The 20,325-nt window shown below is 49.2% G+C and overlaps 1 protein-coding gene across 1 annotated transcript in view; it reads left to right on the forward strand.

Annotated features, from left to right (window-relative positions):
* Positions 1-6: 6 nt before the first annotated feature.
* The window catches only part of ITGB5 (integrin beta 5), a 63,283-nt gene continuing 42,964 nt past the window's right edge, over positions 7-20,325 (forward strand). Inside the window, exons 1-4 of the mRNA XM_014940205.1 lie at positions 7-50; positions 4,104-4,189; positions 11,828-12,032; positions 17,428-17,677. Coding sequence (XP_014795691.1) covers positions 17,496-17,677 — 182 coding nt within the window. The 5' untranslated portion in view covers positions 7-50; positions 4,104-4,189; positions 11,828-12,032; positions 17,428-17,495. The remainder of the gene's footprint in view (positions 51-4,103; positions 4,190-11,827; positions 12,033-17,427; positions 17,678-20,325) is intronic.

Below are 20,325 nucleotides of genomic sequence, written 5' to 3' on the forward strand. Positions count from 1 at the left end.
CCTCCGCCTCCTCCTCCTCCTCCTGGCCGCCCCGCTGCAGCCCGGCAGAGGTAAGGGCCGCTCCGCTCCCCCGCCGCTCCGGGCCCTGCAAACGCCGCCCCGGAAGGCGGATTATCCCCCCCAAAACCCGCTTCGCTCCACTTTTGTTTACCATTGACGGGGTTTTCCCCCCTCTCTCCCCGCCGCTTCCCGGCTGCCTCAGCCCCGCTCCCCTCTCCCCGCGCTCTGTTTTGTGGCTGCGCCCGTTCCCCCTCCAGCCCCGCTGCCGGCGGGACGCGGCTCTCTGCCCCCCCGTCCCCCCTCCTCCTCTTCCATGGTATGGGGCTCTCTGCCCATCCCCCTCCAGCCCCGGCGGGGTCCCCGAGCCTTCCCGGGATCCGCACCCCGCACCCCGCGTCCTGTCCCCCAGTTGCGGGGGCGGTGGGGACCCGCATTTTGGGGCCGGACCGCATCCTTGGGCTTTGCGGGGCGGGATTTTACACCTTCGCCTTAAAAAGCGCGGAACTGCTGTATATATACACCTCTCTCTCTGTGTATATACTTTATCGGAACCCACTATAACCACTTCTGTTAAGGGAAACGCGCTTCCCTGGGATGTTTCCTGAGCAGCGTGTATTAATTGATCGGGTGGAGAACGGCAGCGTAAAGGCACAAGCGTTCCCTCTGCCAGTGACCCATCTCCACGCTCTCACCTTCTCTCCTTCCCCAGCTCTCACCTTCTCTCCTTCCCCCCCACCTAAGCTTTGTGTCCCGGGAGCGGTCCTTGTCCCCAGCGGGGATGCTCTTACAGCTCCTGAAGGCACTGGGAGATGGCAGCAGGGTTTGTGGCTCTGCTCCAGTCGTGCTGGAAATGAGTTTTCTCTCTCCTCTGAGCAGCCCGGAAAACTTTTTTTTATATAAAAGGAGACCACAAAATGCCTGAATCCACCATTCTTGTCCTTACTCTCAGTCCTTAATGTTTTAAGGAGTTGTCTTAACAAGAGGCTCATCTGGCAGAGCGCTGTGGCACGCGACTGCAAAAACGCTGAAGAGGTTTTCTTAGCTCTTTATTTATTTAGTTAGTTAGTTCATCTGATGCTAAGAATTGATGATTCAATAGTGCAGCAGACCGTCTCAGGGAAGAGGCTGTTAGAACGCTTATTGCGAGCATGAATAAGATGATTTTTTTTTTCACCCTTAGCCAGATAAAGTACATCACTTTTTTTTTTTTCCCCCCCAAGCAAGCCAGTACATTTGTCTCAGTTTGAGGAGCTGCCCAAACTAGGATTTCTTGCAGAACAGGTTTAAAATGTGGTCTAATTGCCCGGAGCATCTTTATGAGTAAATTTGTTGAGTACCTTTCATGAGAGTTTCCTATCTTGCTCGGCGTCGGTAGTTTGATGTATTAAAATCTCTGCTGTCTAGTGGGATGCCCTGCCTTCCTCTGCTTTTTTGGGTTCTCCTGCGGCTCAGCCCAAGGGAAGGATGCCGTTTAGAGATGCTCTTCATGCCTGCTGGACACTGCTTTGCAGAATGAAATAAGGCGCAGGGTTTAGGAGTCAGCATGAAGTCACCCATGTGTGGGGTGTGGAGCTCAGTGGTCCAGAAGGGGTGAATTATTTTCCTCCAGACTAAATCCTGCATGGAATTTTCCCCATTATAAGAAGTTTAGTTGAAGTTTAGGAGTGGTTTCATTAAGGATATCTGAATTAAGGACCAGACTGAGTTCCTTCCAGTCTTGGTGACTTGCCTCAGCACCTGGAAGGATCTGGACTAGCGTGAGCATCTTCAGGTTCTTCCTTTACCCGATTCAGGAAGGACTGAGATGAACCAAGCACAGCAAAGGCTTGCATCTGGAAAATCCTACGTGTTTTGACTCCAACTCCAAAAGCTCGGGTTTCAGTCCAAATTCAGAGGGCTTAACAAAGCTCCGTTTTCACAACAATGCTGGCAGCGGATTGGTTTTGCTCCAAAGTGGAAACAAAAGCATACTTGGAAACTTCAAAAGCTGCCACCAGGAGGAATGTCACGCCGTGGCCGGCCACAGGAGCGTGGGCTGCTTTGGTCATGGCACCCGGTGGAAGGAGGAGACCTTGGTCTTACTGTTACTAAGTAAACTCTCAAAAATCCAGCAGTCAGGGCTAGAGGTAAATATTACCCTATTTCCATGCAGACGGGCGAGTGAAGCCATGGGGGAGCCAGGGCTGGGGTGCCAGGGTCCAAACACAAGTGTTTGCTTTACAAAGCCCATTATTTTTGCTGCATTACCCAGAACAGCAGCTCTTGAGGAAAAACTTTCAGTTGTGTTGTAGTGTTTGGAAATGCAAGTGTTAATCTCCGTGCAAATGGTAACTCAGTTGAACAAGTTACATTTTATTTTACATATGTTCTGAGCTTTTGCAATGTCCAGGAGCTGGAATATAACTTGTGAATGGGAAGAAGGAATGAAACGGTTGGGTATGTGGAACAGCCAGCTAAAAAAAAAAACAACAAACCCACCCCTAAGAAGGCTCTTGTTCGGTATGAATGAGCCCAAGCAGCCTGTCTGAATGAGAGCCATAGAGAAAATCCAGAGCTTTGCACTCCCGGGTTAGAGTTAACCACCTTGTGGGCAGCAGAGCCCCGTCAAGCACAGGGCTCTGTCACGGTCGTGCCTCCGCGGTGGCTGAGAATTACTGACAGGACCTACTTATCCCCTTTTTGCTTTTAGCTTAAGTTTTCCTCCAGCTGTCCTGCTTGATTCACTGCTTCCTGCGCTCGCAGCCCAGCCCTGGATGGGAGCGACCCAGGCAGCCACCTCTCTTCATTTTTCAGTGAAATATTCACATGGGATACAGCATAAAATCCCTTTTCCAAAGCTTTTGGGGCAGAAAGTTCTTGGGACAGGAGAAAACTCCATGTGGCTCTTTGGGAGCCATCGGCAAGTCTGCCCAATTTGCCGATTATACCCAGCAGCAGCGTGGTACAATGATGTCTGCAGATGCAACTGGCTGAAAATCGGGGCCTGACAATGCTTTTATTGACGTTTGGGATAGAAAAAATAGCAGACTGAGAGTTTGAGCCCGCGGCATTTCGTTTGGAGTGTGCAGCCTCTGTGCTGAACCCTCGGTTGAAGATTTGTTTAATCAGTTATTGACAGTAGAGGTTAATAGCTGCACCCGGGGGAGATGGGGCATCGGTGGTATCGAAGGGCACATTCATAGCCACAGGCACGCTTAAACAAGCTGCTGCATTCACAGCCCATACCACTGATGTTTGCTTCGGCTTAACTTGGGTGGTTTCACTTCATTTTTAAAGCCTAAAGCCCAAGTCGTAGATTTTGTAAGCGAAACTTGCTCGGTACCCCAGCAATCCAGGAGCACTGAGCATCACCGCTGCCCTGGTTGCTGCTGCCTCGGTGGGCACAGAGCCCTTGCCAGTGTCCTGGGCAGGGAGAGCCCTCGGCCACGGCGTGGGGCAGCATCTTCCACCCCAGCCAGCCTTGGATGCGTCCCAGCACAAACATGCTGCTGGCTTAACCTGGGTACCCTGTGGAAATGACTCCCGTAATGAGTTAAAAGTCATTTAGTCCACTGTGGAAATCACCTGTGTGGGAGGGGGAGACAAATGTCTTCCAAGGTTGCTTTAAGGTGAAGATTTTGGGGAGGGGACCTCCATATATTCAGCTGAAAAAAATCAGAAGATGTGCCTAGAAGTCGGTATCTCGGCGGATTCGTACAGACACCCCCATATTTCAGGCTGGTCAAACAGCTGTTGAGTTCTGTCCACAGTGGTGGAAGTATTTCATTAGGAAGATGAGCAGATGAACTCTTTGATTAACCAGAAGCCACTGAAAAAAAAGGGAAGAAAAATCACCAGAGTCGAGTTTTGGTGGTTCTCAGTCCCACAAAACCAGTTTCGGTCCTTTTCATTTTTCCTGGGGAAGGAAAAGAAAACGAAAGCTCCTTGCAGGTGAAGAGAGGCTTGCTTCTTCTCCAGCTTTTTAAGCTCCTGGGAGATCCTTTGCTCTTGCCACTGTTTGAATTTACACTGTGTTTAACGTTAATATCTCAGAATCCCCCTGAGCACTGTATTGAAGTAACTGCTCAGCCCACCCAACTCTCTGTTTTTCTCTCTTGCTGAAGGTCTCAATCTGTGCACCAGTGGAAGTGCCACGTCCTGTGAAGAATGTCTCCTCATTCATCCCAAGTGTGCCTGGTGCTCCAAGGAGGTAGGTGGGCAGACCTCATTTGTCTTCCATGCTTTTTGTAACGCAGGAAGGGAGATATTTTTCCCCCTCCTTGCCTGTTCCTGACACCACCCTGTGCCAGAAGGGTGGGTGAGGGCAGCGGGGGCTCCCATGCAAAGCATATTTTGGGTGTATGTCTCTCTCCAGCTCTTTGACACTAGGAAGTAAGTCTCTGACCCCGCTGGCCCCCGTGCATCCTCAACAGAGCAGCACTGTTCCTTCACTCCTTCTGCCCCTTCAATTACCTTCTTGTTTTCGGTGGTTACAGGGTCCCTGCACGGGCTCTGTGTTGCAGGGAGCCTTGCTCGAAAGCTCTCTCCCTAAAAAGCCCCAAGCCCCCAGCTGGCGTCCTGCTACGTGTCCCTTGCTGCGTGGCCTGGCCTGGCATGGGCTCTTTGTCTGTAACAGAGATAATTCTCCTTTCTGAATCTGTTGTGTCATTTTGGGAGCCAATCCATGCTGCTGGCACCCGCAGTGTGCTGTGGCGATGAGTTGCACAGCTTAACTGTGCCGTTTGGGGTGAAAATGCATCCTTATGTTGGTGCTGAAGCTGCTCACCCGTAATTTAATAAGTCCTGCTTGGTTTGTAAGAAATTGCAAATTTCTTTCCCTGCTCCCTGAGGACTGCTCTTGAGTTTAGAGAGTGAGATATATGTATATAGATAGAGATATATATCTTACCAAATATACATCTTATCATGTAGACTTATGATTTTTAGAGAACAAGGCGTGTGAAAGACCTGGTAACATCCAATCCATAGACAGCTGTTGTCTGCATCTGTCCTAAATATTTAAGAGAGAAATGAGGACGCTTACAGAAGGAGGGAAAGACCCTGCCTACTTGTAGGCACAGCTGCTGTGCCGGGAACAAGTTTTGGGCTGTGAGAAACCCCGGAGCAGTGGATGATCTTGAACCTCTCAATGCACATGGGCAGGAGTGGTGCTCTCCTGTTCCTTGCTGACCCTTTTTCCTCTGGTGTGGCTGTGCTGGTCCCGTTTTGGGGAAGGCAAGCTGTGGGGTTGAGCACACACTTCACCTCCCAGCTGTAGCTGGTGATGCTGAGCTGAGGATGCAGGTGCTGCCTTTGTCCTCATCTTCTGCTCCTGTCCCTCCTCCTGCCAGCTCTGCCTGGGGTGGCTGCAGCTCCTCGGGTTGGAGGATGAGGATGGGGTGAGGGGGGCTCTCAAGCCCCATGGTTCATCTGTGTCTCTGGAGGTACCCAGCCTCTGGCTTTCCCGGTCTCTTTCACTGGGTTTTCAGTTACTCGTAGGCACAGCCACAGTTCTCCAAGGAAAAACCTCCTAAATACTACCACTACTGCTGCTGCTGCAGACACCAGGGCAAACGATGTGCAGAAGGGAAAGGGTAAAGCAATAGATCCTGCTTTTGAGACATCTTGTAAACAGCTGTAAGAGCTCCTCTTCCAGCCAGCTAATCTGCGGTGGTGGGATTGGATCCAGAAACGCTAACTATTAAGCTATGGGTACCCGATAGCTTGCTTTTTTTTTTTTTTTGTTGGTGTGTTTTTTGTTTTGTTTTGTTTTTTAATATTTATTTATTTTATTTTTAATCCTTGGCCTCGTAATACAACTTCTGCGAAATGCTGCCAGTGGAAATGTTTATCTGGTGGTCGCTGTGACCGCTAATTGTATGGCAGCCCGTGGGACTGGCAGCCCGACTCTTATCTTGCAAACAGGAGGGTTACCAAAAAAAAAAAATACTCCTAAATGGACTGGAGGGGCCAAGTAGGAAGACGCGTGTTTACAGGGAAGTGCTGTAATACTTCCTGACCTTTAGCCTGCAGCGGCTATTTAAAAATACATTGCAAGGTGCTCCGTGCCAAGAGCTACGTGTTTAAAAGGCTGCTGTCCCATTACACGCCGCATGCTAAAACTTAGCAAGTACTTATTCTGATTCTGTAGATTTTTTAGAATTTACTGCTTGAAACTCTTAATTATTTCTCCTTAACTGAGATCATCGGGTGAGGTAATGGGATTATAAAAGATATCTGGAGATTTTGGACTTCAGAAGTTTTAATGTAATACTATAAACTCTTAATATCTGCTTTCTTTGCATAGTCCTTTCACCACCTTATTTCCCCTTCCCTTTGCTGCTTATTAAATTGCTTTTTGTCTGTTTTCCATCTCTCTTTCCATTAGCTGTCATTCGCAGCAGTGGGTTGCCTGTAAGCCTATATGCCAGCCAAATTCTATAGCTCTGCTGTTGCTTCAGTATCAAGGCTAAGATGTTGGTAGGCAACAATTAATAATTCATCAGGAAGTATATATATAATAAAAAAATATATAATATATTATATAAAAGTCCGTAAGTATATATAATTGTGTAAATAAGTATATATTTTATACTATGTATATATGTATTATATATACAGGAAGTGTAGAGATGTATATAATATATATACACAAAATATATACATTATTATACCTTCTGGTGTATATATACCTTCTTATATATAATATTCCTCCCTATGGGGAATAACATCACCTGATGGTGCTGTCATACCTCTTTGTTCTTTGTCACCCTGGGTGCTCGGCAGTGCCGATGCTGTGAGGGACACCCCAGCCATGGCAGAGGAGTGGTACGAGCAGGAAAGCCATGCTGTTTCCCAGAGATGACCATGGTTCCTGCAATCTCCTGCAGTGTTGCATCCTCCTCTGCCACCCTCTGCACTCCCAGATCCAGGGTCTCCATGACCACAGAGGGGCAGAAAGTCTCAAGCGTCCATGGGCTCTGAATAGGGGTTAGGAGTGCACAAAAGCAGTTCTGTGGACACAAGGAGCCCTATCCCAATGGCTTTCCAAGTAGGAAAAGGTTCCTTGTATTTACATTGCCTTGAATTGTGAGGGTAAGAGAATGAGTATAGATAGACACTTACATCACAGTAGTCAAGATACTATAAATTTATAACCAGCACCTCCTAACCTGTTAGCAGAGGGTGCTTGAATCAGCCTCTCTCCGCTTCTGCTTGTGTTCAGCATCTCGGCTCCCATCAAAGAGGGTGATGATGGATGAGTTGATGATAGCAGCTTCTGGTATCCGGCAGCCCCAGAGCCCCCAGGGGCTGTTGAGCTAACCAGAAGCCTTTGGGCTGTTGGAAATTTGGAAGCCGACATCAATTATGTTGGCTTGTGCAAGAATACCTTGAGAGGCAGGATTGAAATGGGATGATCTGTTTGAATGGCACTTAGGAGAGGAGGTATGAATGTGTGGCCTTTACTGTTGCCTGAGCCTGCCTTGAAACAGGGCTGTCTGGGAGAAATAAGTGACTCTTGGGTGATGGAGACTTTTTTGTCTGTGCTGGAATCTGAGGAGATTCCTCAACTTCCCTGCAAGCTCCAGAAGAAGCTGGCAATGACTAGAAATCGCTGACACGCTGCTGGTGAAAGACTCTGGCTGGAAACTGCACGCTGGCCCGTGGGGTTGTGTGATCTCTGCCACAGCCTGCGTTTTGTGGGTGGGAGAAGAGGATGCTGGTTGATGTTCTGTGGTGCTCTCAGGCTGCCAAGGCTCATGGGGGCTCGTCAGGCTCGCTGGGGAGAGCAGAGAGCTCTGGAGGTGGCTTCAGCGCTGTCCTCTGGGCTGCCAGGGGAGATGTGAGAGATGGATGGAGTTTCCTTTCATGATAAACCTACCTGGAGAGGTTGCAGAGGAGATGCTCTCCAAAAGAGCGTTTGGGAGTAGCAGGGTGGTGGTGGTGGAATTATGTCATTACGGTGCTGTTATCTTCGTTTGCTGCTTTGGGGAGCAGTGTACCAACATGCAGGGGCTCTTCTTGTTCGTTGGGTGTGCGTATGCTGTGTGTTCATCCAGGCATTACCTCTGTGGGTGTATTTATTTGCCTACATGCAAAATAGAGATGCTCATTAGTTGCATTAATTAAACTGAAATTTCCTTTTTGATGAATCGAACGGAAATTTCCCCAATGGCACCATCTGTTTTCCAGCGGATTGCTTGTACCCCATCCTCTCCCATCTCGGGATCGTGTGCCTGGAGAATGAGGGAGGATAATCAAGGATGTTCCTAGAGGGAAAGTGAATTTTTTCAAATGGAGAAAAAAAGCAGAGTTCAGACAGAGTTAATTCAGAACTGGATTGATTAAAGCAAAAAATGGTCAGGATGTGTAGTGAGGAGTTAGGTATAGTGAGATACAGTCAGCGCTATTCTCCGTTTTTATGGCATGAAGCAAGCAATTTGCCTTAAAGCTTTCAAACTGATGAGCATGTAATTGTCATGCTGTTGTCTCCATTCACTCTGTCTGCTTGCTTTTGTGCATGTGCTTTTGTGAGCCTGTTAGTGCAGAGGCCGGGGTGTTACTGAGGAGGATGAGGTGGGATCTTCTTTCCCAACTGATGCTTCTCTGTTGCATGAAGCAATGCTCGGGGTAGTTCCTGCTTGCTGTGGGGTACCTGCTGCATTTCTTGCTGAAGCAGGCAGATGGTTGGCAGGTCTTTGGGCGTACCAAATTGCTTAACTACCTGAGAGGTGTCCTCTGCTTGAGGGGGAGTTGGGGTTTGAACCAGCATGCCGTGTCTGAAGTGGTGTGGAGCTGCCTTTCGGCTTGGCTGCTCCTGAATTATATGGACCTGCACAGTACCCTTTGCTCCTCAAAACTTCCCATCCTTTTTTTCCTTTTATTTAATCTCCGTCAGCCTTGATTTCCTCGGTTGCGGAAAGCGTTGTGCTTGTGATGGTACCTGGTAGCTGCAGTTTTGGCTTTGGGTTTTGACCTGTGGGTGCACGTGAGGGGTATTTGCAGGGTGCTGTGGCCATTGCTGGGGTGTTCCCGAGGCCACCATCACTCCCCTCCTTGGTGTCACCCTGCCTAGGTTAGAAATTGAAGCAGGGGCCAGTCCTGCGGCCTCTGGGCGCTGAGCTGCACCCATTCCCCAGGGCATTTGCACCCCTGAGGGTGGGGGGTATTTTCTTCCACACCGGGTATTGCAGCGTTTCACTCAACAAGCAAAGGCCTGGATTTATCTGAGCTGCAGCTTGTCCCATGGCAAGACCTGTGGGCCCACTTTAGAAGAAAGTTTAAGAGAAAATAGCTGGGTCAAGCGAGGGGGACCTGTGCAGAGGTGATGCTGCTTTGTGCAGCTCCCATCAGGAGCTTTCCCCCAACCTTCTGGGCTTCCTTTGGAGAACTTTTGTCACGGAGGCTGCAGAAGAACACATTTGCCGGGGTAACCGTTTCTCACCATCATGCAAGCAGACAGGTTTGCACATGCACGGGTGCTCTGCCCCAAAAAAGCTCCCAGAGGTCCCACGTGAATGCTCCTCACCCCATGTGCTGGCGCTGTCTCCTCTTCGGCGTGCGGATGCTGCTTTTGTGTACACCCCTTGCTGGGATGATGAAGATGGCTATAAACAGTACCATACCCAGAGCTGTCTCTCGTGGTGTTAGGAACTCAACTGCTAAGGAGTAGCAGCTGGGGGGAGGAAGCCACCATCCCTCACTCCCCGGGCTGCCTACCCCTCCTGGCTCTTGTTCTGCTGCCCCAGCCTCAGCCAGAAAATTAAGTCCTTCTTCAAAGCCCTTTGAAGTCGAGTCTTTCCGTTCACATCAAGAGCCTTTGGAGCAGACCCCGGCGAGGATTGGAAACGCCTGATAAAGGCTGCAGTTGTACGAGCAGCCCTACATATCATCCTATGTGGGTACTCCTCTCCAGTGTTAATTCCTGGGGAATAATTAAAGGTTCCTGGCTGCGCTCCTGATGCTGTTTGTGCTGCTTTTTGCACAACCAGAATGTCTTTTCTAATAGGTGGCTGACAGAAATGAGCTGGCAGAGGTGCTCACCTGGAGTTGTGGTCCAGGCACTGGGAGAGCATCTCCCCACTAGTGTCCCACAGCTGGGTGGACCAGTCCAGGAGAGCGCCTGGGTCCTGCTGGCTTTTTGCTGACTTTAGGTCAAACCACATCCGAGATAAACTTGTCTCCGAGGCTGCCCTGAATGTGCAGCTCTGAAAGGCTGGGCGTTGTTTTCGGTTTTGTGAGGGATTCTGATTTTTATTTTGTCATGCTGGAGATGATTTAAATAGTCCCAGTCCTCCCTTCTGGAAGTGCGTCTGTTTACACGACGCATTCCAAGAAATTGGTGTTTGCATCCGTCTGACGTGCCGTCTCCTTGGCTGGGTCCTGCTGCTGGATGCTGGAATGCAAATCTCACATTTTTTAAATAGCGTTGAGACCTCGTAGTGAGAAAATGCAGCAGAACCTCTGTCTGTCTCCTCGGGCCCCGCAGCCGGGGCTGTCCTTGGGGGACCCCCGGAGCACCCTGCAGGGTGTGAAGGCGAGATATGTTGGGTGACCTCTCCCTCCTCGATGTCTCCCCCGTCCTCTGCCATGCTGGAGCATCAGGAAAAAGTGGGGTTTATTCAGGCCCACACTGGTTTTGGGCTGTGCAGCTGAAGGAGGGGCTGGCGTGGCGGCAAACATCTTCTCTGCATTATTTCATGTCGTTTCAGTCCATCAGCCCCGGAGCAGAAGATGGTTGTCTCTATTGTTGCAGTGCAAAAATAAGTAGGAATCGACTGCTGAAAATCCCAACAAGTTTTGGGCATGCGGCTTGCTCCCTTTGGCCCTTTTGGGGGTGGCAAAAAAAAAAAACAACCTGAAAAAAAAAAAAAAGGCATTCTAACAAATGGGCTCTTTGCAAAAGGCTGCATTGTGTGTCCGGCTGTTCCTGAGCGCCGCCCGCACAAGGCTGCATTGTGCAGCAGGCGGGCGAAAAAGAAAAAACAACCTGGAAAAAAAAAAAAAAAGGCATTCTAACAAATGGGCTCTTTGCAAAAGGCTGCATTGTGTGTCCGGCTGTTCCTGAGCGCCGCCCGCACAAGGCTGCATTGTGCAGCAGGCACGGGGCTCACAGCGAGGGCTGGAGCTCTGGGGACGGGTACAGGGACAATCCCTGCCATGGCAGCCCGTCCTCTGGCTGGGCTCCGCTTCAGGGACCGCTGGATGGGGTCACTTTTCTGTTTTTCCCCACGTGGCGGTGTCCTGGCATCGCCTGCGGTTGTGGAGGTGGGAGGGAGAGGGGACACGGGGTGTTTGCGTGGGGACATGTGGCATCTCACCCTGGGGAAGAGGGCACAGGTCCCTGGAGCCACCCAGCCTCAGTCTCCAGCTTCACATCTTGACTTCACTCTCTGGAGTGCCACAGTGCCACTTCCTTGCACTTTGTTCTCTCTTTTGCAAAGCTCCTTCAAATCAATGCACGTGTGAAAAACAACAACTCCTCACCTTTTCCCCTCCAAGAGATGGCAATTGGCCTTCTGGGCAGCAAACCAAACACTCTGCTGGGCTTTCACAGGGCTGGGAGCAAGTGCTGCTGCTGTGGCTGGGGAGAAAACCCAGGCTTAGCTTTCTACTGTGGTGGTCTGAGAGCAAATTCAGTTTTCAAACCCTGGCAGGACTTCTTCTCTGGTAGATCCCTTTGACAGGCTCAGTGCAGGCTGCTTTTGAATACAGCCACCGCAAATGACACCAGGTTCTCCTTGTCATCTCCTGTTTGCTACAGATACCAGCAGGTTAAAACAAAGCTACTGCTGTGGGATTGGTGTTTCTTCCTCCCCTTCACTTTTGTCCGTTCTTCACCCTCCAGGAGTTCGGCAGCACAAAGTCCATCACGTCGCGGTGCGACTTCCTGCAGAACCTGATTGCAAACGGTTGTGCCGGAGCCATCGAAAACCCCAGCAGCAGCATCAACGTGGTGAAGAACGTCCCTCTGAGCAGCAAGGGCTCCGGCCAGACCCACCTGGACGTCACACAGATCACACCTCAGAAGGTCGCCTTGAATCTTCGTCCTGGTGAGTCCCCAACGGCTGCGAGCGACAAGCTGGGGTGTGTTTGTGGGGGTGAGGAAGGGTGGCCTGGGCATGCCAAGATTGTGTGACGGCCCCTCACCTTGTAGCCTGCTAAAGAAGGTGGCTGCTGGTCCCTTCCAGAGCTCTCAACTTAGTGGTGCATCACGAACAGGTTTGGGGCTGTGGTGTATGTTCTCTATGAGATGACACCGAGGTGAGGTGAGTCAACTCCCATCCAAAACTGTTGTCAGTACTAGACTAAACCTTTGTATGTGGTTAAAAGGAACCTGCTCGACTTAAAAAATGTAATCACTGGGTGGAAGGAGTTAAAATAACTTTGGATCCTCCACCAAGCTGACAGTGCTTGACTCTAAACTGAGACAGCTCCTTCTATAAATTGGAAACAAAAACGCATATCTGTTTTCTGTCGGTATGCAAAAGAGCCGTGGGATCAAGGCCGAAAACGGAGATTTGAACTTGTGACTCAGGCCTTGGACTGTGGCCAGATCCCTGTTTCATTCCCCTGAGCCATCACTTTTCTTCAATCTCTTCTTTTTAATTAAAAATTAGAAGGGAATGGCTGGACGGAGCCACGCGAGCATGCTTGTTATCAAAAGTTTTTGCATGGTGGGGGGAGACTTTAATGTGGGTTCAGAATTCTTGAAAAAATTTGGCAGCTGATATTTCTGAAGGGTGAAAAAAAGCTCTTTATTGCAAAGTTAAGAAGCAAATATAAAAGCTCGATTCATTGTAAGCAATTGGTGTGGGTTTCTAAGGTTTACATTTTTTGTGACAGCTCTCATGAGCGTACAGAAAAATGAAATATGTTTTGCCCAAGAAAAACAGGAGTTTGAGCTGGTGCTCATGCTACCAGTGCTCTCCCAGAGCCTACTAGTTGCTGCAGGATTTTTTGTTTTAATTCCAGGGGCTGGATAGTCATCATGTCTCTTAATTGACTCTTCCTCAGCAGTATGACTGCTGTCATCAGTCAGACCCTCAAATGTAAAGAAATTTTGCTGCTTAAAGTCTGAAAAGCAGGTCCCCGAGGGTAGTCACCACTGGATGCGCAGCTTCTGCAACTGAATGTTGCTGATGGAACAGGTTTGCTCCTATAAAAATAGGGCCTTGTTATCCCTCCATGTTTCTTGAGGCAATTCTTATCAGAAAGGGCTGGCTCAGCTTCCACATCGTGCCTCCCACAAACCCTCCCTTGTGCCCAGTGCCTGGTGCTCAGCAAATTCCCCTTTCCCAGTGCCCAGCTGGAGATGCGGATCGGCTGGGTCTGCAGCAGGGCTTTGGAGGGGGCTTCCCAGGGACTTTGCCATCAGATGCACAGGGTTGGTGTGATGTTCCTGGCAGCCCTCCCAGGGGACCACACTCGTGGCCACCTTGCGTTCTCCTTGGACAGCAGAGGAGCCCTCCAGATCTGGGCTGAGCTGCAGGAATGGCCCCAAGGGCCCCCGCAGCTGAGCCGAGGAGCTCCCCTCCCTGTGCTCCTCTTGCAGAGCATCAGAGTCACGGCAGGAGGAGGGACATACCTAGATGTTTGTAATAGTATCTCCCGTCTTTGCTCTCTTTTTGATGTTGGGCGGCACTCCATCTTGGGGCTGATGACTTCCTAAACCCTTGTATTAGCATCCCCAGTTTAAATTATCCATTAATCCTTGAGCTTGGGAATGAGTTTCACCCTGTGAACCCAAGACAAAAAGGAGACAATGTTGATTTAATTTTGGGCATGGAGAGTGTACTATTTCAAAGATGAATGCACGCGGCGGTCTGTGGCGATGGTGATCTTTTATTCTTAGATGGCTAAGCAGAAGCAGAAGGGAGCGAATTGTCAATTGTTTGCCGTTCCCACCCAGGCAGTTTGATCTAATCATCCCGTGGCAGAAGCCATAGCCCCAAATCTCCGTGCCCAGAGCTGATTCCCAAAGGCTTTAAACTGATGTCCTTCACGGCGTAGCTTTCAAATCGAGCATTTACTTTTTATACTATTGCTTTTTAGTCTTGTGTCCAGCTATAAAGCAGCTTGTCCTGGTTAGATGAAAAATATGAAGAGCGTAACAGGAATTAAAAAAAAAAAAAAAAAAAATAAAAAAAAAAAAAAAAAAAAAGAAAAAAAAAAAAAAAAAAAAAAAAAAAAATTTTTTTTAAACAATTTACTATTTCAAAGATGAATGCACGCGGCGGTCTGTGGCGATGGTGATCTTTTATTCTTAGATGGCTAAGCAGAAGCAGAAGGGAGCGAATTGTCAATTGTTTGCCGTTCCCACCCAGGCAGTTTGATCTAATCATCCCGTGGCAGAAGCCATAGCCCCAAATCTCCGTGCCCAGAGCTGATTCCCAAAGGCTTTAAACTGATGTCCTTCACGGCGTAGCTTTCAAATCGAGCATTTACTTTTTATACTATTGCTTTTTAGTCTTGTGTCCAGCTATAAAGCAGCTTGTCCTGGTTAGATGAAAAATATGAAGAGCGTAACAGGAATAAAAAAAAAAAAAAAAAAGAATAGATTCAAGTTGTATTGTTCATCAAGCCTTAAGCCTCGCCAAGCAGAAAGAACAGCTTTTCGTGAATAAGTGTGATTGTCAAGTTTATGTTTGTAAATTGGCCAAAAGCAGTTTTTCCGGTTTCTGCGCTGCCTCTGTGTGACAGTATCCAAGAAACATTTCTGAATTCTGTTTTAAGTTAAAAGCTTTTCAGTAAAAGCCCTAAGGAGAGGATGGTGGTGACAGTTCGTGGGGAAAGAGGGGGCTGGGTTATCCCTAGGAGTGTGAGAGTGTTACTGCGCACAGAGAATAAGAAATTCTTTTGCACTTACATCTACATGCATTAGCAATGTTTTCTCTGATATAACCAATTTGTGCAGTTAGGAAAGACAGAAGAACCGGCCCCAGGCTCCTGTTATTCTTGATGATTCTCAGGGACTAATAAATTTGTAACTATTAAAAGAAGAAGGTTTGATCAGAGCATCCCAAATACACTCTCTGGCACAGGAATTCCCATCTTCAGACCTGCTCATAAAGAAGAGGCTTTTGAAAACTGAAATGTTGTGGACATTACATGCGGAAGGAAACATCCTCTTTTTCTGAAAGGGTTTGGGTATTCCAGTCAGGAAATTGCGTAGGAATGACAAAGATAGGCATGGGAATGAATTTTCCTGGAGTTACACACATTCTTGCAGCACTGAATCGAAGTCGAGCTTGCCATCGCAGTTTCTTACCCTGCAATCAGTGCTAACAGGTTTTGCAGTATATAAATGATGTCCTCCTTTGTCCCCCCCAAAATAAGTGCCAGGCCACTTGATTTGGTAGATCTGCCTCAATGGCTTTGCTTACTGTAGACCCTGTGCTGAGTTGCATCCCGCAGTGTGTCGCATCTCAGCGCTGCGCCGGGAAAGTCCTGCTCCTGCAGGAAACGAAAGCCGGGGAAAAGAAGAGGAATATTTATGGCAAGAGTTTCCTGGGCAATACCTACATGTGTGTGTTCGTGGAGGGTGCCTCTCGCAAGCCCTGTGGGGTTGTAGCAGACTGTGAGGGGGAGCAATTACCCGTAAGAAAGAAGCCCTGGCTTGGAAGCCACCCTTGATCTAAATGGGCAGGGAAATCATTAAATAGAGGGAAGGTCTTGGTTTAGGAGCTGTAGCTGACTCCTCTGGTACCCCAGCACCGAGCTGGTGAGATGCACGGGGAACTGGTGGAGCAGAGAGTACGGACCTGGATCTAAACCCTTCACAGCTCTGTTTGTGAAAGTGGCAGGTTGTGGCTTTTATGGATGTCCCCCTGGGTGCTGGGAACCCGGCTCCTTCCAAGGGGGTGGATGCTGCTGGGTTGAAGTGGTGGCTGCAAGGGCTGGGAGAGGGCACCTGCTCACCCCCTGCACATGGGGACGGCTGTGGGAGTCACTACGAAGCAAGGGAGGGTGTCTGGCCCTGCATGTGGCTCATCACAGTGTGACCCCAGGTGCCACGCAGGGCTCCCGCCTGCGGGGCTGCAAAGCCCCTGGTGCCATTTCTCGCCAGCACGGCAGTTTTGGGATGTTGCTGCTGCGTGTTGCTGGGCTGGAAGTAAGTGGGAGCAGCTGTGCTGCTGCAAACAATGAGGAGAACAATAAAATGGTTGGGGAAATGTTTTCACAGTACTAAAAAATGATTCGTTTTTGGGGAAGAGGAGGGGAAGCCACAAGTGTTTTGCAGAACCTGCCAGTGCCCCAAGTTCAGCCTTGCCTGTGAAGAGCTGGGACAGGTGGGCAGGAGGGGGAGCTTGGTCTTGAGAGGATCCGAGTCCCTGGGTCCGAGACCCTACTGAGCTGGAAAAGGGTCTGAGCTGGCAGCTGGGGACATGGAATCTCCAAACCAGTCTGGGGTTGGAGGGTACTGGAGTCTGGGGTTTCCATTTTGACCCCTCTCTCAGCAAAGCTTAAGGCAAACATTTGCCACCTCCTCTCTGGCTCCATTGAGGTCCTTCTGGTGTGAAGTTGAATTCACCTTGAAGCCACTTCACTTTTTTTTGAGGGGCACCCCTTCTGGAGAGCATCTCTGGTGAAAGCGGTTTGGCAAAGGGGAAGGTCAGGGGAAGGGCTTCCCTCTGCTCTTCTTCACATTTGCGCAGCCTGTGACTCAGAGCTGTCAGCTCCTTCCCTCGTGTTCAGCACTTCAGGAAGCTTCACCTCTGCCTTGGTACTTCCCCGGGTGGCCCTAGAAACCTTCTTTTTCCACTTCATTTCCCTTTTGCCCTGCTTTCTCCAGAATGATGATGGCATGACTTTTTTTTCAGTGGAGATACCCTTTTAAGAGATGTTTCTTCTGTGTCTGCTTCAGCTTGACTTCTGGTGTTCTTGTCACGCTGGCTGTTTTATCCTGACCCTCTTCCTTCTCCTGCTCCCCCTCCTTCTCTCTTTTGTGCAGGACTTCTTGGACTGCTCCTGGCTTGCTTTGAGGCCATACCCAAGTAAGCACGTGCAGGGTCCCTCTTCAGTAGTCCATGAAAAATCCATTTGAGGTTCATTCTGCTTGCTTCTCTTTCCAGTTTGGTAGGAAAGCACCCTTGGAATGTACATGGTCTGGGGCAGCAGCATTTTCATGTGTCCACCGTTAGACATTTTCTCAGCTGAGCTGGAAAAACCCTTTCCCATATCTCCAAAGTAAAATAGAGACATGCAGTCTATAGGTGTGTCTTTTTCTTTCCAGCCATTATACTACATAGCTTAAAAGGACCCGAAGTTATTACCTGCTCTCCTGTTAGTCTCCTAAGGGATGTATTTGGAAAAGCTTATTCCCCTCACCCTCTTTAGATGCGATCTGTCTGCTCTGTAGGTGGGGGAGAAGCAAAGCCTGCCATCTGGGTTTTATGTGTGCTAGGTGTTTCCTTCTCACCCCTCTCAACTCTTGTGTGTGTGCAGGTGACCAGACCTCCTTCCGAGTTCAGGTTCGGCAAGTGGAGGACTATCCTGTGGACCTCTACTACCTGATGGATCTCTCCCTGTCCATGAATGACGACCTGGATAATATTCGCAATCTGGGGACCAAGCTGGCTGAAGAGATGCGAAAGCTCACTAGCAATTTCCGGCTGGGGTTTGGATCTTTCGTCGACAAAAACATTTCTCCTTTTTCCTACACGGCACCAAGATACCAGAACAATCCTTGCATTGGGTAAGTGGTAGGTGTACCTGGAAGGGACAAGCCCTGTGTTTGCACAGAGCTTGACTGCAGTCTTTTCTTCTCATTCTTGCTTTAAATAACGAAGCAGACTTAAGCCCTGGCTTTTGGTAATTCTGATTAGCCACGCCTGTCACTGTGATGCTCCAGAGCAATTCAAAACAGGACAACTTCCAACTTGCAGTGGCTGTTGGGACATCTCTTCATCTAGAGATGGGAAACTGTTGTATCAGGAGCCTGAAGCTATTTTTAAGTACCTGACAAGGATGCAGACATAGCATGTTTTTTTTACAGGCACTAAGAAATAGGAGCAAGAGCCAGAAATTCCTGATTTCTGATCCTAGCACTGAGTCATAGTTTGGCCTTGAGTAAATCAATTAAGCTCTTTGTCTCCATTTTACAGATAAGGAGACGAAGGCAATGTAAGTCCTTCCAACAGAAGTGTTTGGGGGAAGTGAGATTTGTGAGAGCCTGTAGGACTGATTAATGAGCTCTTGTAAAATGGTTTGAAGATGTCAGGCAGGTTTTTTCGTCTTTATTGCTGGGGAAGGAAAGCAAACTGGCAGTTGCAAAAGACACGAATGACGTGTTTTGCTTTGTGGTGGTTATCAGAACCTTCCTCCTTTTCTTTTTGTTTGCCTTTAACTGCAGGAGTTGGAATCAAGTCCATTGAATCGGGGATTACGCCAGGGTGAAACTGGGTGTAGCAGAGGGTGTCCAGGCTCAGAGGGGTTTGGATGTTGGCATGAAAGGGTGAATACAGAAGCAAATGCCTTCCTGGGAGAATGTCACAACTGACACTTGCTTTTGTGGTGGTGTCTTCAACTTGGGGTGCTTCCTAGTCATGTAAGGGCAGTAAGATTAGTGCTTTTGTTGGAGCCATTCATGGATACTTACATTGTAAGATCACAGCACAGATGGATGCCAAGCTCTCCAAGCATGCATCCTCTAGGTTTTCCATGTGAGAGGCAGATTAAAGAGAGCTTGCATCAGCTGTGTGTTTCTAGACATGTTTTGGCATGGACTAAGCATTTGGCGTCTCATTGCACATTGACCATTGACCAGACAGAATCACCTGCATTCTCTTTTCACCAGTTTTGTCCAGAGAGGAAAGTCAAATAGATTTTAACACTGAAAACTCGTGCTTTGTCCATGAAGCATAGCCACCTTTCACCACACTCTTTGTAGCTCTTCCCTTTGAAAATCTGGCATGGCCTCAGAGGGATGTGCGTAGTCGTGTCTGTCGTTCTCAGTCTCCATCACCTGCTCATGTTGCTCGTGGGCTGGGGACAGGGTTTTGCTCCAGTGAAAACTTTGGCTGGTGTGTGATTTAATTGAAGTGACACGGCTTTTGCCGAGTGAAATAGAGTGAAATGTGCAGGAGGGGAGGGGTGGGAGAAGAGGAGAGGGTGGAGGTGGACAGCTCTGCAGCAAGGCATGCCTGAAACCACTCTTTCCATTTCATCGAGGTCATCCAGAGATGTCAGCTCATTTTCTCCCACCACGATCAAGCTATCTGCATGTCCTTTTGGTTTTACCCAGGTGGTTGCTTTTCTGTTTTTGCGTTACCTTAAGCCAGCCTGGTCTTGGAAAAACATTTAGGAAGGATTGCCCAAGGCAACTCGCTTGGTGGGTGCTCCCTTCCAGTTGCCATCTGTCTCCTCGTCATCCAACCAGGGGTGCTGGCTCCTCATTGTTCCCTGTCCCCTGCCTGCTCTGGGAGTGGGCAGTCGCTGCTCCCAGGTGGCTCGCTGATGCAGCAGCAAGATGGGTTGTCAGGTGGGGGGTTGTTTGCAGCTATTTCTGAGTGTCAAAGCAGACTTTGTCCAGTAGCCTGCTCACATCTCAAAAAAAGATGGAAGGAAACATGAGATGTGATGGGTGTTTTTGCCCCTAGTCCAGGCTCTCTCCTCTTCCTCCTCACAGTGATGGCCATCCTGCAGGTTTGGGAGGGGTGCAGCCCTGTTTCCATGCAGGGTCTGCCTGGGATCCCTTGTGCCTCCTCCTTCTCACCCAGTCTTGCTGCTCACCCCTGCTCCCGGCGCAGCATCCTGGCTGAGACCTCCTGAGCAGCCAGGATGTGGCCTCAGGCAGCCACAGTGTCATTCAGGAGAGATAATACAAAAGAAACAAACACTAAATTTATAAAGATAGATAAGGAGGGCAGAGGGTTTGACTGAACACTCAATTGCCCATCTATCTGTGATAGGACCTGGGGAGGTTACAGCTCTGAGATAACCCACCCACACCGCTGCATAGTCACTCAGCTATCCATTGTCTGTCCTCCTGCTGCCTGCAGCTTCTGCCAGCAAACCTGGTGTGTAAAACAAACAAAAAAGAATTAAATTGTACATCTTCATGGGATATGGGGCCCTAGAGTGTGTCAGTGTTTTTTCTTCCCGGACCAGGGTTCTGGCAAATCGAGCACCCAGATGTATGGTTATGGGTTCAGGGCTGGTTGCCGAGACCCCGCAGTGCAGAGGTTTCACACATCACACGCTCCTCACCTTGGCTCTAGATGTGAGCAGGATGCAAGTCTGAACACAGGGCTGATTACAAGGGGTGGCTCTGGTTGCCAGCTGGGCCCAGGGCGGTGGGACCTGCCCCACGGTTAGGTGTGTGCACGGCTGCGCGGGTGGAAA

Source organism: Calidris pugnax, unplaced genomic scaffold (assembly GCF_001431845.1).
Source record: "Calidris pugnax isolate Ruff unplaced genomic scaffold, ASM143184v1 scaffold21, whole genome shotgun sequence".
NCBI classification, from domain to species: Eukaryota; Metazoa; Chordata; class Aves; order Charadriiformes; family Scolopacidae; genus Calidris; species Calidris pugnax.